The sequence below is a fragment of the Trichoderma virens genome (assembly GCF_000170995.1).
Source record: "Trichoderma virens Gv29-8 chromosome Unknown TRIVIscaffold_90, whole genome shotgun sequence".
Classification (NCBI taxonomy): domain Eukaryota; kingdom Fungi; phylum Ascomycota; class Sordariomycetes; order Hypocreales; family Hypocreaceae; genus Trichoderma; species Trichoderma virens.
In genome coordinates this window covers 242,053-263,674 of record NW_014013659.1, presented here as the reverse complement: position 1 = coordinate 263,674, position 21,622 = coordinate 242,053, and the positions used below count along the sequence as shown (strand labels likewise).

At 52.7% G+C, this 21,622-nt stretch overlaps 5 protein-coding genes across 5 annotated transcripts; 3 read left to right on the top strand and 2 right to left on the bottom strand.

Annotated features, from left to right (window-relative positions):
• Window positions 1-108: 108 nt before the first annotated feature.
• TRIVIDRAFT_173998 (uncharacterized protein) lies at window positions 109-2,642 on the bottom strand (the record flags this gene model as incomplete). Its single annotated transcript, XM_014095169.1, has 1 exon — window positions 109-2,642. The coding sequence occupies one exon, from the start codon at window positions 2,640-2,642 to the stop codon at window positions 1,107-1,109; it is 1,536 nt and encodes a 511-aa protein (XP_013950644.1).
• A 4,472-nt stretch (window positions 2,643-7,114) lies between these two features.
• On the top strand, window positions 7,115-8,231 carry TRIVIDRAFT_41450 (uncharacterized protein; the record flags this gene model as incomplete). Its single annotated transcript, XM_014095168.1, has 4 exons — window positions 7,115-7,337; window positions 7,495-7,615; window positions 7,866-8,016; window positions 8,079-8,231. 4 exons carry the CDS (start codon window positions 7,115-7,117, stop codon window positions 8,229-8,231), a joined length of 648 nt encoding a protein of 215 aa, XP_013950643.1.
• Window positions 8,232-11,492: 3,261 nt separating this feature from the next.
• TRIVIDRAFT_113935 (uncharacterized protein) lies at window positions 11,493-13,937 on the top strand (the record flags this gene model as incomplete). The annotated part of the gene is made up of 2 exons (XM_014095167.1): window positions 11,493-12,773; window positions 12,891-13,937. Coding segments are annotated over 2 exons (2,328 nt in total), but the record flags the coding sequence as incomplete, so codon positions are not given.
• Window positions 13,938-15,255: 1,318 nt separating this feature from the next.
• TRIVIDRAFT_111399 (uncharacterized protein) lies at window positions 15,256-16,322 on the bottom strand (the record flags this gene model as incomplete). Its single annotated transcript, XM_014095166.1, has 3 exons — window positions 15,256-15,841; window positions 15,959-16,102; window positions 16,197-16,322. The coding sequence occupies 3 exons, from the start codon at window positions 16,268-16,270 to the stop codon at window positions 15,496-15,498; spliced, it is 564 nt and encodes a 187-aa protein (XP_013950641.1).
• A 1,756-nt stretch (window positions 16,323-18,078) lies between these two features.
• Window positions 18,079-21,373, top strand: TRIVIDRAFT_216976 (uncharacterized protein; the record flags this gene model as incomplete). The annotated part of the gene is made up of 2 exons (XM_014095165.1): window positions 18,079-20,003; window positions 20,864-21,373. 2 exons carry the CDS (start codon window positions 18,356-18,358, stop codon window positions 20,878-20,880), a joined length of 1,665 nt encoding a protein of 554 aa, XP_013950640.1.
• Window positions 21,374-21,622: the final 249 nt, after the last annotated feature.

The following is a 21,622-nucleotide window of genomic DNA, read 5'->3' as shown; positions in this document are numbered from 1 at the left end:
ACACTGGTGAATAGAGAAAGGAATGACCAATACACTTTATCACTCAAGATCATACTACCGTAGCAACTAGTACTAATTATACATCACAAGCGTTCAAGTCACTACGTTAATAGCAAAGACGCATCTCAGCCGTTTATTGGTCATAAGTGGTATCTGAAGTAGTATAAAAAGTAAAGGAACCGGAGGATATAAGAGATGTTGATAGGTTAAAATTAAGTACACGGATATAAAGTGTAATCCTCCAGAGAGCCCAACACAAAAATCGAAAAATAACAAGAGCAAAGAAAATAGCTGTGTATCAGCAGTGATAACGAAATCCCATTATCCCACAGAGAGGCCAAAGCCGCGCCTGCCAGGACTGATACCTAATAAAGGAAAAACAAAGAAAAAGAAAAAGAAAAACCATACCGGTCGTAGGGCATCCCACACTATGAGAGCCCTCTGTATTGTCCCTGCCTAAGCAAACCAACAAATGCATATCTCATAACGGGTTGTAGTACCAATAGAGCGCTTGACAGCTGTAAAAGGAAAACAAGGGGGAAAGAGACCAAGCCAGAGAAAGGCATGGAGAGTTTGTGTGTGTGAGAGAGAGAGAAACGGGGGAAGCACGCAAGAGAGACGCACAGTCTCTTTGTGCTGTAATGCAGTAGTATATGAAATAAGCAGAAGAGCAGAGAAGAAAAAAGACGAAATGAAAACATAATCCATCCTATTTAAAAGCCATGCCAAATGCCGTTGCCTGTAGCATGCACCCTATCACTCAAAAAGACGAGCCCCTGCCGATGTAATAGCTGACACCTAAACGCCGCCAGTACGGGCACTCGGACATGATCCTCTTGGTATGTCAGAGCCACACAGATTTCCTCTCCAAGATGCTTACTGCTAGATCACTAGCAAAACATCTGCAGATGGAGCGCCAAAAGATGCGAAAACACACAGATAGAAAAGAGTAAAAGAAAAAAAAGCCCAGATTGATGAACAGCAGAAAATAGAAGGAAGGAGGACAAGGATAAAGAGATGTGCGGATAGGCAGAGAGATGTAAGCTCGACCAAGGAATGAAAATCTTCAACATGAATATTATCATGGGAAAACACCAGTAGAGGAATTACTGGGTGAGATCCATATCATATTCATCCTCTTCCTTAAAGTTGAGGGGGGCATTGGGATCATCATCTGGGTCATGCCAGAATTGCGCGGCATCTCCAATATCGCCAGGTAGTCCACCATTACCACTTCCTTCGGGAGTGATGCCAACAGAGTCAAGGTTGGCGCTCATGCCGTTGGTGGGCTCGCCACGGTAGTCGGTATGGTGAGGCACGCGAAGGCCTGAACCAGAGGTGCGTGTGTAGGTGAACGATCCTGAGTCGTTTCTGGATATGGCATCCATGAGCTCAGACTGCATACGGCGCTCATCATCGGTTTGCTCAAAGGGTATCGCGCCGCCCAATTCGGCAATGGTGTTTATCAGTTCCTCCTGCTGCTGTAGCTTAAGGTGCAGCATCCACATCAGATCCCGCGTCCAGCTGACAGCGCCGTTGAGAATATCACCTTTATTGGGGCCTTTGTCTTTGTCTTCAATCGGCAGGCCAGTTGTAATGTTTCCAGCACCAGCGCCTGCAGCTCTCCGGGCACCAGGCCCAGCTAGCCCAGAGGTGGCGTTTGAAACACCAGTAAGGGTGGGCGACAATGGCGTACCATTAGAAATCAGCTTGCGAATCTTCTCATCTTCCAATCTGTGCGTGGGAACGAGTCTGCTCAGGTCCTGGATTCTCTCGTTGATGTTGTCACGGCGGCGGCGCTCAACGAGATTGTGAGACTCGCGACGGCGCTTCCGCTTCATCTCTTGGGTAGACATGGCATTTCCCACGCCAAGCTTGGCAGGCATAGAGGTGCCTCCCTTCATCATGACCTCGTTGATTTGCACCATGCCTGGTTGCATGGGGGATGAAAAGCCAGAATTGAAAGACGCTGGGATGCTTCCGTTGGGCGTGTTAAGCCAATGGCCAGGTGGCGACTTGTCCGTTCGGAGAGACTGAGGGCCAAATCCAGGCGAGTCCTGGCCGATAGGGATGCTGTGCATGCTGTTGGTCTTGGGGGTCATTGGGCTCCTGGTGTTGGAGGCTTTCCTCTGCATCTGCTGGGACATACGGGCCCTCGCCTTGGCATTCAGGAAGTTGGGATCATTTCCGTCTGCCATATCGGCGGCAGCCAGGGGAGATTGCGAGTAGGACAATGGTGACTGTAGAGGGTTGCCGAGAGCGCGGTAGTGTGCGTTGTAAGCATATGGGCTCTGGATGGGATCACCATCTGGGGTACTGGAGTAGCCGTTGATCTGAGATGGGTCGATTTGGATACTAGAACCGCGGTGTGACTGAAAAGTGTTCTGGTAACCCATGTTCATGCCGTGAAAGTCTTGGCCCTGGCCATGGAGGCCGGACTGTCCATCTGAAGGGAGGCCATCCAGCAGCTCATCATCGCCGAAGACGGCAGAGCCACTCGAGAAGCCGTTTGTGTTGGAGTTTGTGTTGAAGTTATTGTTGGCAAAGGACGGGGAGTATCCGCCCGACATGGCCAAGTCGTTGGGGTCAATGTGGCCACCATTCGGGCCAGACCCGAACTGGGTGAAGCCGTGTTGGGCCATTGCAGAAGAGGGTCGATTTTTAATCGATGCAAGAGGCTCACAGTTGGTCGGCAACTGATAATTCGAGAACGGGTTGATTTGTCTCGTTCGGGGCTGCAGGCGCTTTTTCACAACGCTCTGTGATTGTTGGACGGGGCGACCGGGAGCGGCCTCGGAATTTCGAGGATCGGCAAGTAATGCCTGAAAGGGAAACGGTTTGCGGCTACAGCGAAAGACAGAGAGAAAAGAGTCAGTGAGGTGCGCCGCAATAAAGGATTGCTCAGCCGTGCGCGACAAGACAAATGCTGATCAAATAGCCGGCGGCAACGACGGAGCCTGTTGGCCTGACGTGGCGCAACCGATCGGAGAGAGAAATGGAGGGACCGGAAAGACGAACTGTGTATGAGGGGCTGACGGAAGAGAGACTAACTTGACACAAAAAGGGCACGGTTGACCCTGCGTTGCTAGTAGGTGCTCGACTGTTGCAAACTCCAGAATCGAGAAGCAAAGAGGCGAGAGGCGCTCAAGTGTTGAGAAAGCGTGGGGAGGGTTGAGGGTTGAGGGTTGTCAAGATGCGAGCTTCGGAGGGGTTTGGAGACGATTGCTTTTTGTGAGCCCAAGGGCCGAAGTCGTTTCGGCAACGCTACGTGGGTAAAAAAAAAATAAATAGTGGCAGGGTGCAAGCAGCCGGCCGATGGGAGGGGCGGAAATGGCGGGCTGTTGTGTAACTGGGGTGCAGGCGGTGACGGGCGCTTGGGAATCCGCTATATGCGCAGTAAGAAAGCGTCAGTCAGAAAACCGCGGGATGCGATGACGATGTGGAGAGCTGATGAGCGGAAGATGCGAGTCGCGGGATGGGATGAATCTCTGTGGACAAGCCCTGCACTGCGCGCTTTAATATTAGCTCGTCGGGGGTCCAAAGCACATTCTCTGAGAGGGCAGTCTGGATGGGAGGATGTATTGGGGGGGAGGTGGTGAGGGGAAGAATAATGGGCCAAGGCGATCTGCTCACAGCGGGTGGAGGGCTTGGTGTGATTGTTTCTTTCTGGCCTGCTCTCTCGTGAGGGGCGTTGCAGCGAGTCTAGATGCAATGCCACCTGCGCGGGGGAGAAGGTGAGGGAGGGGGCTCAAGAGGGAGGGATGCAAGAAGGGATGGAGGCACAGACGAGCTCAAAGTCGCTTCGACTCACCAAAGGTAGTGGTGTATACTCCGTAGTAGAAGGTGGCTAGCTGCCTGGGAGTTGAGACGTGGCGGCAGGCAGAAGAGTGTCGAGTGGATTATCGTGCGAATATCGTATGTATTTGACACGATACACGGGCAACAGACGGGGTAGTCTTTTGGCCTTTTGAGCGATCCTTGAATGCTTTATGCCTATTTGTTCATAAAGCATGCATGTAATATGTCTGTCGATGTTCCGTAGCTGCGGTAGGATGGCCTTGGCTGCGTCTGGTTTGGTAAGCGGGCTGCCAAACCCTGCGTGCCGCGTTGCACAATGACGAAAGGGCGAGACCGACCTTGTTGCTGGGTCGCTGCGACGGCCCACAATCCCCAAATAGATGTACTGAAGATGAGGCGGCTGGAACCTCAAGCAAGGAGAGACGGGAGAGAAGCGATTCGGTCCGCCGGAGGCTGAAAGATGCGCGGGCACTAGCAGTGATGGGTGAAGACGGCAACAACGAGAGATGTCGGCGAGATGTTTTGCTGGCAGCAGATAATCGGAATATTGCCAGGATAGAGCGCCTAGTTTAGGACCTAAATAATGCACATATGCGCGTATATGCGTCCTCTATGCTGTGCAGGAGATGTTGCGTGGCGTGGTGTTGAGCAGGCGCTTGACGTGAGTGGCCGCAACGTACGAGTATGTTCGCTGTAAGGTGGTGAGGTGGTGAGCACGCAGGCAAACAAGTAGAAGAGAAACCAACAAGGCCCGGTGCTCTGCGGTGGGACCAGACGCTCAAATATTGGAATTCTGACCTTTTTTGTTCTCTTGCACTCCGTCGTAGAGGTGGTATCCTCCCGCTTTCTGGTGGGGAGGGGGAGGGGGATAGTGAGATCTTTTCGCTTTTGCCTTTTGCCTTTTGCAGCGGTTAGCAAATCCCCCTGCTAGTGCAAATAGACTAGACGCCAAAGACGCACGACTTCTCGGATCTGTCTCTAGTGATCTCTTCTGACCCAGCGAGCTGAAGCCGATGGTCGTATCGAGTATTGCCTGGGATGAAGGAAGAGCAGTAGCGGCAATAGCGCTCTGGTATTATTGGTGTTGGCTGAGTGGATGGGCAGAAAGCAAGTCTTGTCGCCCGGAGGAGATGGTGGTGGCCGCGATAAGCTGATAGGCCGCGCAGGTGGTGTCAAGACGCTGGAGCGCCCTTTGCGGTTTTATTGTTTGCAAGTTCCTTTCTTGCTGTGTCCCTGTTTAAACTCTGTCGCCTGCAGCCTTACTCGGTCGCATGCAACCAAGTCGTCGGCGAATGGGGATGAGGCGTCGGACTGGATTATGCCCGATGGAGAAGCCTAGCTGATGACGATCCAAAGGGCAGACAAAGCAGGCAGTGAATCACGCCTCTTAGTCCCGATATCTAGCCCTTCCTTCGGGTCGCTCTAGATGCCGCTTTTCGATGGAGCGACCGGTGGTGTCCCAGATATAGCCTAGCAGTGTCTAGTATCTGTTGCTGCGCTGAGTCGTCTCCGAGTGCTCGTTCATGCATGTGCATATGCAAGTGCTTATACATAAATGTGCGTTGGAGATGTTGCGCGGTGGCGTTGGTCTTGCTTGTCGGTTGGCTGAGGCGGACGAATCGGGCCGTGCGGGCTCTCTTATGTAGTAGATAGGTAGGAGTAGGTATGGGGCTGCAGCTGGATGCAGTATCCGTCGTCGAGGCAGTAGACTCAAGCTACTTTGTCTGAGAGCAAGCAGAGCAGAGCAGAGCAGCTGATGGGTAGCGCGGATGGGTGCACGATGATGCAGAATACGGATCATTCCAAATCTCTCCTCGACAGCTCGGCAGCAAGGTACCCGAGCTCACGTTTTATACTTGCTGCCGGTAGCTAAAAATACCGAATCTCCAGTACGAGAAATCTGGGACGCCTTTCTCGTCTTCTGACTTGTCCAGAGCGCGCAAAAAGTGGTTGGCCAGTTCCCATCCAATTACAACGCCCACGTTACGACGAAGAGGGAGGGGGGGAAACATGGAAACCAGGATGAGCGTGACTCGATGCCGTTAAGACATCAACGGCAACCTCGCTATAAACCTTGGGGGGGCTCCCCATCGCCGGGCATTATGAACCATCGCACTTGTCTCTCATGGTCATGCGTTCCCAGCTTCCAGTGCGCCATCTACCACCTTGGCCACGCGGTCATGTAAGGCACCGGTTCCAAAGGTCAGCCACGATAACGATGACGATGACGGCTCTGGACGCCCTACTTCTGCTCTCTTCTCCTGGATTCTCTAGGCTCCGCCCTACCGTGGCGATGCTACGCGCGTTGGTCAAGCTGAATAGGTAGCCATTAGCCAGGCAGATCAGGTCAGGCCAGGTCAGGCACAGATAACAATGGGTGTGGTGTACACGGAACACGGAGCACGGAATACGGAATACGGAGCAACAGCGCTTGCAACCAACTCACCTAGGCCGTCTTTCAGTCGCCCAACCACGCAGGTCGTGTTAGGAAAGTCGGTCGGTCCGCTTAAAACAAAACAAAGCGTGCTGGTCTCACAGAATGGAATGTCTCCCCCACACATTGCCATACCGACATGTACCGACCTAGTCGCCGTTGCACTGCACCAGGACTCGAGGACTGTCAATGACGTTGGTGCTGCTTATCGCTATCGTCGCTATCGTCGTATCCTTGCCGAGGTGAGCGGCATTAGTCTAGTAGCGGCACTCTCACCTGGGGGGTCCTCTTTAGAGCTAAAGCTCACTGAACTCCAGCGGTGCTACCACCCCATAATAGCACTGGCCCAGTGCTGCCAATCATGTGGCCCCCTTCAACGACGTATCGATTCTGATCCCACACCCCTAGAATCCGGCCTGAACCTCCACTCGTCAAACATCTCGCTCCCGTTGCCAGATTCCCCATCTTCGACCTCGTCCATCGCTTCGACGTCTCCGAGCTTCCCCCCACCAGCCCGTGCCGCCCGTTTTCTTGCAGTCGCCATCTCTCCCGACGCGGCCGCTGCCTCGTGCCCGCTTAACGCCCGCGAGAGTTGAAGCTGGTAGGCTTCCTTTTGCCCCATCCCTCCATCTCGTCCTCGACCTTTCTCTAAGCCACACCCAGCGCTTCTATACATATCTGATCATGCCCCCCGACTGACCATGTCCACAGTGGAGCTAGCAGTTACCACGCTCTTAGGGCTGTCATCTATCAATCGCTGACTGCGAGACGGGACCCCCCTCCTCTGCTCCGTTGGCCGTTTTACCTCGAAGCTCTGCCGCGTCGATCGGGAGCTCACCCGCCGCTGCTGTCAAGCTTGACGATTTGATTTTCGACCTTACTATGGCTTCCAGTAGCTTCCGAGACTCTATTAACTCCCTGGGCTGGAGTCGGCGACAGGATGCGCCCATCACCACGTCTCAGCAGTCATCTGGCCTCCTGGCTTCTCTGCAGAATCTGAACCCTTTCCAGGATCGCGGATACACAGTCCTTCCCACATCGGAAGGTCCAGGAGCACCACTGCCGGCACCCAGTCGGCGTGAGGAGGAGGAGGGCTGGTTTGTGCGTGAGTCAACCTGGACATTGTCCCATTACCTTGATCGCGGCCCCTCCCCCCTCCTGCATACGAAACATGTGCATCGCAGCTCTAGCTCGCACCTTGGATGCTGCATGTGATGCAGATGCGACGCCTCGTGGCTGCAAGTAGCTAACATGGAGTGTAGTAAGTCGATGGGACCGCATGCTGGTATTTGCCTTTTGCAATCTGGCTGCCGCCGCTTGTTTCGTCATCTGCTTCACCCTATTCCCTGTCCTTTCTCTGAGACCACGCAAATTTGTGATCCTGTAAGTCTTCGATGACGTCGCTGCCTCATCTTGCAGAGCTCTTCACACCCCCCTTTTCGTTGCTGCCCTGGCCCCCTTCTTCCCCAACAATCCAGCCTTGACACCTGTCACACCTATTCAGATATGCATGCATGCAATATATGCCTAGTCGGCATTTTCGGTAGACGGTATTGCATCGATTACCTGCATGCGTCTCTACCTGCCGAGACCAATTACCCATGTAACTGCGCAGCGCTAATCCCCCACTTAGATGGACAGTTGGATCGGCCCTCTTCCTGGCGTCCTTTGCCGCCATTATGGGCCCGATGAACTATGTCTACCACCTCTTCTCGGCCCCGAGACTACCATTTACCGCTGCCTACTTTGGCTCCATCGCATTGACTCTGGTGTTCTCTATCAAGGTATGCCTTGGCCCCGTGCGAGAGCCGCGTAATCAGAAACCAAGCCTGCTAACATGACCAAGCTTCAAAACACTATCCTTACCCTCTTTGCTGCCCTGGCCCAACTCGCTGCATTGCTTTGGTATCTTGTCAGTTATTTCCCAATGGGGTCCACGGGATTGCGTTTGGCTACTTCCTACGGAGCAAGACAGGCCACCTCATGGCTGTCGGGGTGAGTCTTGGCCAGAGCGTATTAGCAAGCAGAGTCCCCCCACCAGAACTTGTGCTTGACGCGCGAATCTATCTAAGTATGGGTTTTTGTTTTGTAATGTATCATGGGTGTATGTATTGTGTGAGAAGCCTGGAGTTTCGAATCGCCTCAGCAATATCTGGTGTTTGGGTTATAGTCCCTTGTAGCGATAGGAATGAATCCACTCAAAAACATGTCTCTCAGAAGCATGCCTATCAATTATTACCGAAGCTCCCCATTCATCCTTATGCATAATCGACTGCCTACTGCTGAGCGGTGCTAATGCACAATCTCTCCGGACATTAACTGACGGCGACGGCACATCTCATCCACGTGCCGGAAACACAAGCATGGACTGGGAAATGCAGAGCGGGCAAGAGGTCACCTGCCATGCCAGGGGTTGTTGACATATATTGGTTGGTGTAAGGGACGGGTTTGATTGGCTCTTTTCTATATTGAGACGTCTTTGTGCTCCGTACCACCAATATCTGTCGATAAGTTCATGGTGACCATGATATTTGGAGGTTGCCAGGTACAGGTAGTAAACTAAGGTAAGTAGGTCTGTAGGTACCGGTTACTTTGAATTATAAAAGACCACCCGGTGTGAAAGCGCAATATCTGGAACAAAGACTGCGCTTTTCCAAGTGAGCATTAATCAAAACCAACAGAGCTTTGCATTGTCCCGGGTAATGCCTCGACAAGCGCTTGCGCGGTATTCTAGGGTACTCCGAAATGCCGTACCTCCGACATGCCCTGGGAGGTACCACTGCTTGTACCACTACTCTGAGTTGCGCAGTCCAAAAGCAAACAATGGCATGGCAGCCGGAGCAGCATTTCCGTATCCAGTTTGCAGCAAATGCCTACCCAGCAAGTGGCTGATTAATATCGGGTATACGAAGTGCGCGGAATACGGAAACGGGAATCAAAAGCGCTTTTTCCTTTGGTGTCGCTGTGCACCCGCAAGGGCTGGCTGGACTGAGACAGGCCTCGGCAAAGATGAGGATGACTCTTACAAGTACGGAGTACCATGCTGCGGAATATTCGCTACAAAGTACATGTAGGCAACATTGCCATGTCGCCAACTCTCCTCCTTTGCTCCGTGCAAAGTACCGCTACCCAGCCGTGGAGCACTCGTACATGAGAGATTTACAGGTAAATGCCTGAGAGAAGCTCCCTCATCACAAAACTCGCAGTTGCTTATATTTTCTACTGGCCCTTTATCGCGACGCGGGTATCGCTTGTCGATAAGGGCGATAAATGATAGAGGATAAGGGATACAGATAAAGGGCGGCGCGACGCAGCAAGTCACGACAACGCGGCCGATCTCCCGGCACGCAGCCTGCTGCTGATCACGAAGCGGAATGAGAAAGCAGGGCAACGTCAGTGATTATGCACGGCCGCAAGAACGAGGCCTCACAGCCAGGCTGCCAATGGGATGCTTGATAATTATAGCTGCGGATCGCATCCTTACAACGCATTCCGGGGCTGAAATGCCCCAAAATGCTGGCGCCGCGCAGGCTCTCTGCCTTAGGTACAACCTTGCACACCTTGTTTGCGCCAAGTCCGGAGTACAGTACGAGCATGTACATCTACAAATCACAGGTTGAATGACTCCGCACTAGATGCGCATGTCTCACGCCGCCGCAGCCTGCAATTCGCTATTCGCTGCCAGCCTGCTGTAGTTCGTATCCGAACAAAAGCAAACGAAGCAGGCGGCATGGAAACGAAACAAGGCCCGTGAAGAGACGGCAGACAGAGCCTCGAACGCTTACTTGCTTCCTCATATCTACTAACCTAGTACCTATCTGCCCGGGTAGGACGTTGGTATATTTACCTGGCTGGCCGGTACTTGAAAAAGCCACCGACTTGGCTTGAGCAACAATCGCCTCTCGTTCAACACCAGACACCGACTCGACCCGACATTCGGCTTACAAGCCATATTCGCGCATTTTCCATCACTCCACCTGCAGCGAACGGTTTTCCATTATCCAGGTGTGGGCCGCGGAAGCCCCAGCAGGTTGCCCTCGGCCAGACAAATCGAATCCATTGCATCAGCTTCACAAGCAAGGGCTTTTTTTTTTTTTTTTTTTTTTTTTTTTCCTTCCGATTTTTTTTTCCCTTTCCGTCCCCCAGTTCTCACAGGCACAAGGCCCTGGAACCCGCCCTACTTACCTACTAGTTTGGGACCAGCAGCGCTGTAAGGGCGTGCTTCCATAGGCCCGCTAGGGGCCAACTGCACTCCGTAATCCAGCGCCAATTCGCTCGCTGGGGACCGCTGTAACTTAAGCCGCCCAGCCCGCTCCGCTTTCAGGACGCTGTCCTGGGCCCAAAAAACCCGCCAAACCCGCCAAACCTGTCTGGGCGCCCTATCGTCTAGGAAGAGAGGGGAACCAAAAAAAAAATTTATTATTCACACAACGCAAAAAAATTATCAACTTGCCTCTTTCGTTTGCCCTTTGTGCCCTCTTCATATTTTTCACCACCACCTTGACCAGTCAATTCTGAAGAATTGCCGCGCCGGCTGGCATCTGTTTGACCGTTTCCTGACAGGCTGCGCTGCGACCTGTTGAGGAGCGCAGCTGGTTTTTTCTTCTTCTTTTTCCTTCTTCTTCCCTGCATTGCCCGCGTGCCACTCCGCAACAGTTGTTCCTCCTGCACCCCGGTCACCTCGACCCTCAATCCGGCAGCCTGTTGTCACCTCTCCCTTTGTCTGGCCTGGCTGACTTGTTGCTCGGCCTGCTTCTCTGTCCTTCCACCCGTACGTGTACGTGCGACGCCTGGAGGCTCTGAGTGTGCGACAGCCACCGCCTTGAGGCGCCTTTTGCCGACCGGCCGCCTTGTGTCTTCGACCGGTTAATAGTTTCGGGCCCCTCCGCCACCTACCGACGCGATCTTGATCCCTTCGCCTGGGCTCGAGAGACGACCGTCCCGCTTTACAGCTACGGATTCTACACGCTTGCTTCTCCTTCCGAGAGGCATTCAAAGAGAAACAAGTCGACTGCCCCCCAGCCTCTAGCAGGATCTCTGTGTCTGGTGCCTCTTTAGCGTTTTCCCACACGCCGAAGAAAATCCTCTGGAACTTTCCGTCTTCCAGAGATACCTGATACTTTTTCCCACAGCGACGTGCGACTCGAAACCTTTGGGTCGAGTTATCACGCCTTTTGTGTTTTATCAAAGTCATCGACTTCGCAACCGCATCATTTCTTTTTCTTCTTTTTCACCATCCCCTCTTACGGTTCCATCGAAAATGGCGACCGCTTCAGCCTTTTCTTATGCGCAGGCCGCCAAGGGCCAAGGCACCGTGCCATCAAATGCCTTGCCTGGACAGGCTGTCCAGGACTCCCAGCCACCCGCAGCCGCGCCCAAGTCTACCGTGGACGCCGAAAATGCGACCGAAGCCACTGATGCCGTTCGAAGCGCCGATTCTTCTGCCAACACGGAGAAGCAGGATGCTGTCAGCAATACTGGTTCCGAGGTTGAGGCCCGATCAGAGGATGTCCAGGAGACGCGCCGCGAGCCCCTACGGGATGATGACTCTGGCAGACTAGATCGCCCATGGCGACGAGGCGACAAAGGCACGAGGTCTTCGAGTACGACCACGCGATCGGTCGACGAACAAGATTCCAGGAGGCCGCGGAAGTCTAAGAAGTCCAAGGCTTCAGAAAAGCAAGCCAGCGAGCAATCAGTAACAGACAAGGACCAGGAGTCTGAAAAAGAGGCTCCCAAAGTCGAACTGTTTGAGGCGCCCATTCCATCTGTCAACATCTGGCGGCAGCGAGCGGAAGCTCATTTGGCCAAGGCCAAGCCGTCTCCAGCCGGCTCTACGGAGCAGGCAACCAATGGCTCACCAAAGCCTGACGTATCCCCCAAGGTGGCTGAGAACGGCGTTCCGGCCGCTGCCCAGCGTGATAGCATACCAAACGGCGTCAAGCCCCCTCGCAAATCAGTCGATGCCCCTCGGACTGAGAGAAACGCCAGCCGTGGCTCAAGAGCAGCAGACAAAGACGCTGGCAATGCCCCCCCTTCAGTCGCGGATACCACAGCTTGGCCCACTCCGGAGACGGCTATCCAAGAAGAGAAGAAGAAGCCTGCGGAGAAGTCTGATCGTCCTGAGAAGGATGCCTCAGAGGACGGGTCCCAGTCAAAGCCGAGACAAAAGGGAAAATGGGTTACCATGGACTACGTGCCGAGCGTTAACTTTGAAACGCAACTCCCTCAGATGCGTAACTCTAAGCCTCGCGGCGGAGCCAGAAATGCAAATGGCTCTAGGACTACACCATCCCACGCCGGCGACAAGGCCGCCGCTCCCGTCGCCAACCAAGGCAAGCCCAACGAGAACACCAGCAGCGGTAACAGCAACAGCAGCAACAAGGACCGCCCTCGTGACGGTGCCAACGGCCCGAACCGCAGTGCGCCGGCACCTCAGACTAAGCGTTCATCTACAGACATGTCCAACGCACGTGAACAGAGGAAAACTGCAAACCACGCTGGTGGCGAGAAGAACAAGGATGCTGCATTAAACTCAAATGTAAGTGATATCTTGATCAACACGATTGCAATCGAGGAGGGGGTGGTGGAAGAGGAAACTCCCATGCCAACCTCACCGCCATTTTTCCGGAATGATGTGCTAACACTCGTGTTTAAGGAGCAGGGCCATGCTGTTCGTGAACGAACGGAGAACCGCAATGATAGACCACGAGGTGGATACCGCGGACGTGGCGGACACCATCCCGTCAACGCTCAGCACCAGCATCAACACACCGCATCCAGCTTCTCTGCTTCGGGCGCTATGGGTGGACGAGCCCAGGGCCCCTACAGCCCACCACCCAGGCAAGGTGGCCACGGTCAGATGTTCATGCCATCTCAAAGGGGTGGCAGAGGCGGCCGCAACAACGGTGGAAACTTCCATCGGATGTCTCTGCCCAATGGATCAACACGCATTCCTCAGGTTCAAACTCAGTTTGGGCCGTATGAGTATCCAATTACGCCGATGACGGCAATGCCCTTCCAGCCTCAGCCCTACTGGGACAACATGCTGGTGCCAGTCCTGAAGAGCCAGGTTGAGTACTACTTCTCCATCGAAAACTTGTGCAAGGACGTCTATCTCCGCGCACGAATGGACTCGCAAGGTTTTGTGCCTTTGCACTTCATTGCCTCTTTCAAGCGTGTGCGAGAGCTCTCTGCTGATATCGCCATGGTTCGTGCGGTTTGCGAGATGTCCACTGAACTCGACCTTGCTGTTGGTGAGGATGACATTGAACGCGTGCGACGAAGCCAGGCATGGGAAAGCTTCGTGTTGCCCCTTGAGGACCGGGACGAGTTTGCTCGAAACCACGGACCAGCCCACCTCACATTCAAGAATCGACCATCGCAAATGCCACCACAGTTTAACGGAGTGCCCGTTCCGTATGGCATGGCATCCCCCCCTGCGTATGCAGCCCACCCCGAGGCTCCGTTCCAGCAGCTCCCCGATGATGCTCTCATCGGCCAAGGAGTCAACGGTCTCGCAAACGGCCATGTCAATGGCCATGTCGGTGCCAGTCAGCTGTCAGCAGATGTGCCCGACTTTGCTCCCTCGGGTGCTCTTCAGCTCGACGGCTTGGCCAAGACTAACGGCCCAGTTGCTGTGAATGGACACGCCGAGAAGCCCGTTGACGGCGCGTTGCCAAACGGGGTACACAACGAGCAATCGGTGTAGGGGAATCTCTGATCTTAAGCTGGTCTTGCAGCAGCGGTACCAACTCCTGGCCGTCCGGGAGTTTCTTTCGTTTGTGGTGTCTTGGCGAACAGCCTTGAAGGCGCTTCCTGCATATCTGTTTCTTGTGCTTGGCCGGACAGCTCAGACAGCTTGTCATGGCAATTCCTTGGCCGGTTCAAGTGATGACGCATTTAACCTTTTCATTTTTCTTTCGTCACAGTTCTGCCTAGCTGTTCTTGGCTAAGGCTCGGCAAGGGAAACGGCAAAACAAAAAGCGTTGCAACAAACTGTGAATTATTTAAGGATTTTTGGCTTTGTAAGATTCATTTCTTTGCCCTTTGATTGTCTACCTATGCGCAGATGAAGGCGGCAGACGACGGAGACGGGGCGTTTCGCTACTCTAGGAGGGCACAACCAAAAAAAGGGGGAAAAGATACCCCTGGAAATTTGTGTTTTTGTTTTGGGTCCGGAACCTATAACGCGGCAAAAAGCGTTTGGCACTCTGGTTTGGGTTTTCCTTTTCTAAAAAAGAAGAAGAAAGAAGAAAAAAAAAGAATGACACATGGGAAAGAAATAGGGGAAGAGGAAAAAGGGAAAAAAAGTTTGAGAGAAGGAAATAGAGCCAGCGCTTAAGGGCGTGGGCATTGGAGACCTTGTGTTGATATGGAGGTCTTTTCCTCTTGGCTGGGCAACCATCATTACTCTGACATGGTTTTCGGTAGAGGGTGGGATGAGATTTCGCACACTTCTGGGGCTCAGGAGAAGATGTTATTTCACAGGATTTGGATTGGAAAGGCATAACTAGTCTTGCACCTGTTGGGATCTCGGAAGGCTTGTAAAAGGGCCATTCCATGTTTTCACTCCTGAGCATAGTTCAAGATTGCTCCAGCTACCATGCTATTGATGAGAAACGCAAAGGGCTTCCGTTACGATCTTTTTATTATTACTATTATTATTATTGCTAGACAAACGACGGATGGACCGCCCAAAAAAAGTGAGGAAAAAAAAAGATGATGAAAAGCAAACAAGATGATGAGCAAACCGCTCAAGGGCATTTAAGTGGGATGGATGCTAATTGGCAAAATGGTTGCAAAATGAGATTTTTTGATCTGGTTTTTTTTTTCTCTTACGCCTTTTTTTACTTCATCAGCTTCTTGAATCCGTATTTTCGGGGGGTTGTTTTCAGGGCTGGATTGCCTATGGCATTTGATGCGAGACAGCGTAGTACCATGTTGCTGCAAAACTGTTCAATTTGTACGATAGGATTCAAGAATAATACACCAAAAAAAAAGTCAGTCATCGGGTCTGAGGGAAAAACAGACTCTTTCTCTCTCCTCTACTGAATTATGAAGAAAACTACTTGTTGCTGGCGTGCTAGTTACAAAATTTTTTGGATCGTCTTGGTCCATATATAAAACGAAGCTTTTTTGTCATCCCTTTGTTTTCATTTTTTCCTTTTATATTCCACTTCTAATTGACCTCTCATCTGCCGTTGGAGAAGAAGAAGACGGTATCAGAAATGGTATGAATTGGCGAGATGGTGCATAAACGCTCATAATGCCATTGCTAGGCCGACAATGGCGATGAGGCCGACGGCAGCGTTGGCAAAGGCTGTTGGCACTGAGGCCGGGTTTGATGTAGATGATGGCTTTGTGGCGTGAGTTCCTGTTATTGTGGTGAGGGAGGGAGAGCTGGATGAGGCGACTCGTCTCTCTGCATGGTTTGTCAATGGGGTTGATGATGATGATGATGATGATGCAAATGCCGTGGAGGGGGCAAACGATGCGGAAGATGAAGATGAAGGCGATGTGAACGAAACAGACGGCGTGAATGGTATGGGCATAACAGTTTCGGTAGGGTCAATATCTTGAAAGGGCACAGTGGTGTCTTCAGCGGTTCTGGCAGTATATACAGTTAGAATGAGATACTGCACAAATAGCAGGAAACAAATAGACAAGTATTTTTTTCAAATTTGACAAGAGCAACTAATAAAAGGGGAGGAATAGGTAACTTACAGAGGCAAACTCAACGTGCTTTCAACATCATCAAAATCCGACTCACTCGGCGTGAGAATAACGAGTGGTCTGGGAGTAGTCAGGGCAGGATCATCGGGGAAGGCAGTAGGCTGGACAGGAAGTGAGAAGCGGCGAGTCGGAGTTCTGCAAAGAAGGGAATACCGGTTTCGTTAGCTAATGTTCATGGAGGCTTGTATAGAGTCAAGGTAGATTTAATGTAGGTAGATAGAGAACTAACGTTGAGTGCAGCGCTGACGCGAGGGAGCTTGTGGCGAGCGCAATGGCGATAAAGTAATTCAGCGTCATGGACATTTTTGTATCTGGCAACCTAATACTTCTGTTTGATGCGAGAGCCTCATCAAGGTAATTGAGTAATCTGCAAAGCAAATGAAGAAAAGAAGAGTATGAAGCAATGGCGAACTCTGTCAAGTTCAAACGCCAACAGGCGCTTACGGCTGGAATGTAGATAGTTGCCCAGGCCGAGCCTCGTCACATACGTCGTCACATAACGGGGCAGGCAACCGGTACTTTTTTTTTTTTCTTCTTCTCTCTTCCGGCCCCATTTATACGCTGTTTCTATTCTTACATGGGTACTTCAAGGCAAGGCTCTGTATATCTTTGGATAACAAAGCGATACCAGAGTAGCATTCGGCTGCCGAGTTTGGAGACTCGAGGATTGTGAGATGCTCTTGTTAAGGCAGTGCCACGATAAGGTGCAAGTGGCGCTAGACTGGAAAGGGAACGTGGCCTTGTAAAGTGGTTTGCTGTATGTGCAAAGTACAAAGTACCCCTGCTCGTACTTTTAACAAGAACGAGTGCAGAGTCATTTACAACATACAAGAACAGATGGTGATTACTAAAGACGAGGTCTTGGGCGATGTGCTAGAGAAAAATATTCATCCTTGGCACAGACAGCGTACTCGTACAGCACAGTATATTGTTGGGGGCATTTCATTTTTTTCCTGTGCGCTGGAGACATGACATCATTTCCCCAAGCGGCCACCACCCCGCCAACAAGTGGCTTGAGCGACAGCCTCTGTTGCGTCCAATCAATCCCGTCACGAGCCACACCCAGGGCGAATGAGGTCAAGTCACGGGTGGCTGGCGTTTGTGGCTAACAGAGTCGAAAAAAAGGCGGGTGAGGCCTCGGGAGCGAAGCGGGGTCGAAGCATTGCGCCGAACAGAACAGGAGGGAGAAGCAGCAAGAAAGATGGAATTTTGTTCCAGAGGCGCTCAGGTTCAAGATTCAGGCTCACTGTGGCGTTGGGGCTTGTTCTAGGCGGCGGGTGCCATGGGGCTCTCCCGCGAGGTTGTTGAGACGGCAGGGCAAGGCAAGATGGAGGACCAGAACGTCCAATGTCAGGCGATGCAATACTCGTATGCTCGTGGAGGAGAGGCGTGGTGAAATAGCACCTGTCCGTCACCCGGTGTCCAAGACAGGCATGAGGCGGCTCAGCTGGCTCTTGTTCAGTTGACCGAAGCTTGGCCAGACATAGACCAGCCTAGAAGCGCTGCGCTCGCGCTCTGCCTGGCTGCTGAGGCGGCTTAATGTGAACAGTACCTATGAGGATGGGAGGGATCGGGGCGTCCGAGTTCTGTGGTGTGCCAGATGCGTGTGTGTCTGCTGTGGCTTGACGTTTGACAGGAACGAGTATCGAGTACCTTTGGAGGCGCTGAATATCTTACTCTTAGCAGGTTGTCAACTCTACTATACTAACTGAACTGCACAGATCGCCGCATGTACATACAGGCGCAAAGCAAATGCCAGCGAACCATGAGGCGCAGCTGCTGTGCCACAGCCCTTGATGCATGGCATGTACTCCGTAGATACCTGTATACTGTCACAGCACAGTAAATGCTTGCAGCTCAGCAATTATGCCGCTCAGACCGCCTTGCCCTATCACATCGCCAGCGCCCGAGCGCAAGGCAAAAACCAAAGCAGGGCAACAGCAGGGGTGCTGATGCCCCCGGTCACCTTCATGTGTCGCCATTACGTCTTGCCCCGCCGCTTCATGCAGGCGCTGCGGCCAAGTCCCTCCTTCCAAGGCCCCCAATTCGACAATATCTTTTGGTCCTGCTCCTCGCAAATCTTGCAGCCAAAGTTTCTTTCTGCTTCTTCAAGCATCCCGTCGATACCCTGCGTATATCTGCCGCAAACACCAGCATAGACGCGCCAAAGCCCAGCACAAGCCCTCATCAGCTGACTCTTGCAGCGAAGCAAAGCATAGTATCAACAACACAAGGGCCACATCGGCAGTTGCTTTCGCCCGCAGCTTTGTGCGGCATATTACCCAGTATAAAACCCAGCTACCCCGCCAGCGCACTTAGACGCATAATCTCTACGAATCAACCATCCTTTACAGGCGGCACAAGGCAGCCTCAACTCTCTTCTCCAAAATGGCGAGCCACAGCCCGCACGACTATGAATATTCCCGGCGATACTTGCGCGGGGACATCGTGGATGAACGCGATCCTCGCTACTTTGACAACTATGGCGAGCCCAACGTTCGGAACCGCGATCTCGTTCCCCGCGCAGACCCTCGCGACAGCAGCCTCTCTGTAGAGGAGGTTCGCCGCGACTTCCCCCCGCCCAGTGGACGAGACTATGTTCACAGTCAGGATGTACGCCGTGCTCGTTCTGCAGAGCCCGGCTACTACCAGGAGGACTACGAATACCGCCGCACTTATGGATCGCGGCTCGACGCCCGGGATAGTGACCGTCACTCGAGGTACGCCGGCAGCAGCCACGGAGGCGATGACCGTGAAAGAAAGCCCAAGCATACCAAGACTTTGTCGAAGCAAGAGAAGCTCATTGCTGCTGTTGCCGGCGCTGCCCTCCTTGTGGGCGGCAAGGAGCTCTATGACCGCCATGAAGCAAAGAAGGAGGGAAATGGCACCCCGATTCAGCGCAACGCTCTCCAGTCGGCTGCCCTCGCCGGTTTTGGTGCTCTCGCTGCTTATTCAGGTGCCGAGTTCTACAGCAAGCAACAAGCAAGGAAGGATCAAAAGGCAAACTATATTCTCCAGCGTGGCCGAGACGGCCGCCTTGATGAGTACTACGAGTCGGATGAGGAGAGCGATACCAAGAAGGGCCACAAAAACTTCCTTGAGAGTGCGTTAGCTGCTACCGGTCTTGGAGCGGCCGTCAAGAGCCTCACTGGCCTAGGAGACGACAAGCACTCTGATACCAGGAGCCGCGGTGGAAGCCCTGGCTCCCGCAGCGTTCGCTCCCGCTCGAGCTCCAGAAGCGGCAGAGGTGCCAGCAAAGTTCAAAAGGCGGCTATTGCCTCGCTACTTGCTGGAGCCACCGAGGCTTTCCGGGTTGCCAAGGAGCCCGGCGGCTGGAGGGGAGAAAAGACTAAGCGAATTCTCACTGCTGCCGCCGGTGCCGCCACTGTGGATGCCGCTCACGGCGCAGACCATGGAAAGCTGGGTCTCGCCGAGTCGGTCATCGGAGGTCTGGTCGGTAACCGCTTGATCAACGGCTCCAGGAATGATATCGAAGAGGACCGTCGCACAGGCAGAAGCCGCTCCCGATCTCGTGCACGATCAAAGGATGGCCATGGAGGCGTCGGCCTCGCTGCACTTGCAACGGCCGGATTGGGCGCCCTCGGTGCCAAGAAGGCCTTTGATCGATCGCGATCCCGTGGACGCGACAGGAGCGATTCTAGAGACGCCTCGCGAGATCGGGATCGTCACCGCAGCCGAAGCCGCAGCGTCGTGGACAAAGCGCGAGACGGTCTTGCCAAGCTAGGCTTTGGCAGCGGCGCTCTCGTCGCTGCTGATGACCGTCGCCGACGCGACTATGATGACGACTATGATGACCGGAGCTCACGCCATTCTGGTCGAAGAGATGATGACCACGTATACGACGATCCCAGATACCGCCGCCGCGGGCACCGTGGGGAATCCCGTGATCGCTCCCGTGATCGCTCCCGAGACCCTTCTCGATCTCGGGATCAGTCACGCCGGAGGGGCGGTTACGGATCCGAGTCCGATCTAGGAGACTCTTCTGAGGATGAGAGAAGGGCCAAGAAAATGAGAGGTAAGCAAGTTATAACTACAGGCCTTGCGGCCATTGCTACAGTTCACGCAGCACATGGAGTCTATAAAAGTATGGAGCAGAGGAAGGCTAGGAAAGAAGCGGTCAAGGAGGGCCTTCTCAGTTCACAAGAAGCCAAGAAACTCAGGGCAAAAGCTATTATGCAAGACGCGGCTTCAGTTGGCATAGCCGCCATTGGTATCAAAGGCGCACTCTCCGAGCTCAAGGAAGCCAGAGATATGACCCACGAGTGCAAGGAGTGGAAGAGCGAAAAAGTTCGCCGCCATGAGAAGCGACTGGAGAGACGCCAGAAACTTGGAGAAAGACGACGATCTTCAAGTTGGTCAACTCCATCGCGGTCAAGAAACAACGGGTACTATGGAGACACTGAGGAAGAACTATACATCCTCGACCGCAGATACAGCGCGGTCCCTCAACTGTCCCAACCGCCTCTTAGGCGGGATAGCCGTTGAGCGACAACCACTCATGAGTCTGAGCGCCAACCAACAACATTCCTATATGGCATCTTTGATGCCACTTCTACGTTTCAGGGCCCACAGGCTCGCTCTTGGGCTCCTAACATCAACACTGTTTATGGCGACAAGTGTCGCTGCACCGCGCCACTTCTATCATCCGTCCTTTGAGTCATTCATTTCACACTCGCATGGTACAACCAACTGCGGAAATGGTATTGGGTGCCCACTTCCTGATTGGAGAATGTTGGGACTATAAACTGAAACTTCATGTGCTGCGTGACGCATACTACATAGATTGATTGAGCTTCAAGCTTAGCCAAATTGTTTTCTTCAATACTTTTCATCTATATTAAGAACAACTGACTAATAATGATCGATTTACTACAGATCACCGACGCTACTGAGTGCTTGTTCTTTCTGGAGAATAAGGAATGCATCCGAGAGGATGGAAACATGGTCATTGCGGAGAACCAACATGCTCGAGCACGGCCGAATCTGGCAATTTGCATGGAGGGTTGCACATCTTCATGTAGGTCAGCATGAGAAAGGCGCGGGCTTGACGAATCCTTGGACAACGGCCATGCTAGGTAACGTGAGAAACTCTGGCTTTGGCTGAAGCAGGATGGGATGGGCGGCTTCGGCAACGACGGCCCGACGTGGGCGATGGCGATGAAGGGTAGATCTACGATGATTGGGACATTTGGGCTGGAAAACAGGTTGAGGGACGAAACTCTCGGATGGCTTAAACTGATTTCCTTGGATGTGGGGGCCTGGCAAAGCTGGACCCCAACTTATGAATCATGAATGCTGACGTTAATGATTGCTTTTATGTTTGTTATATAATGGAAAGGTAGAAGATAAAAAAAAAAAGTGTGTGATTAATATATGACATCAAGTAACTAATCATTCGCATATGAACTAATACAATTGTCCTTTTCGTGGCCTTTGGCCACTCCAAAATCCAAAATATGCAATCTTTCTTTGCACCCCCTGGCAAAATCTCTAGGATTCAACATTCCGTAAGTCTATGACATCATGACTTGTGTAAGAGGCATCCAACCGCATCCAGATCTTGGACACCTTGCCTCCCTTTTTTGGCTCCTAGTCTGAAACGTCACAATGCGGCCCGAAAACCCCACCGCTGCA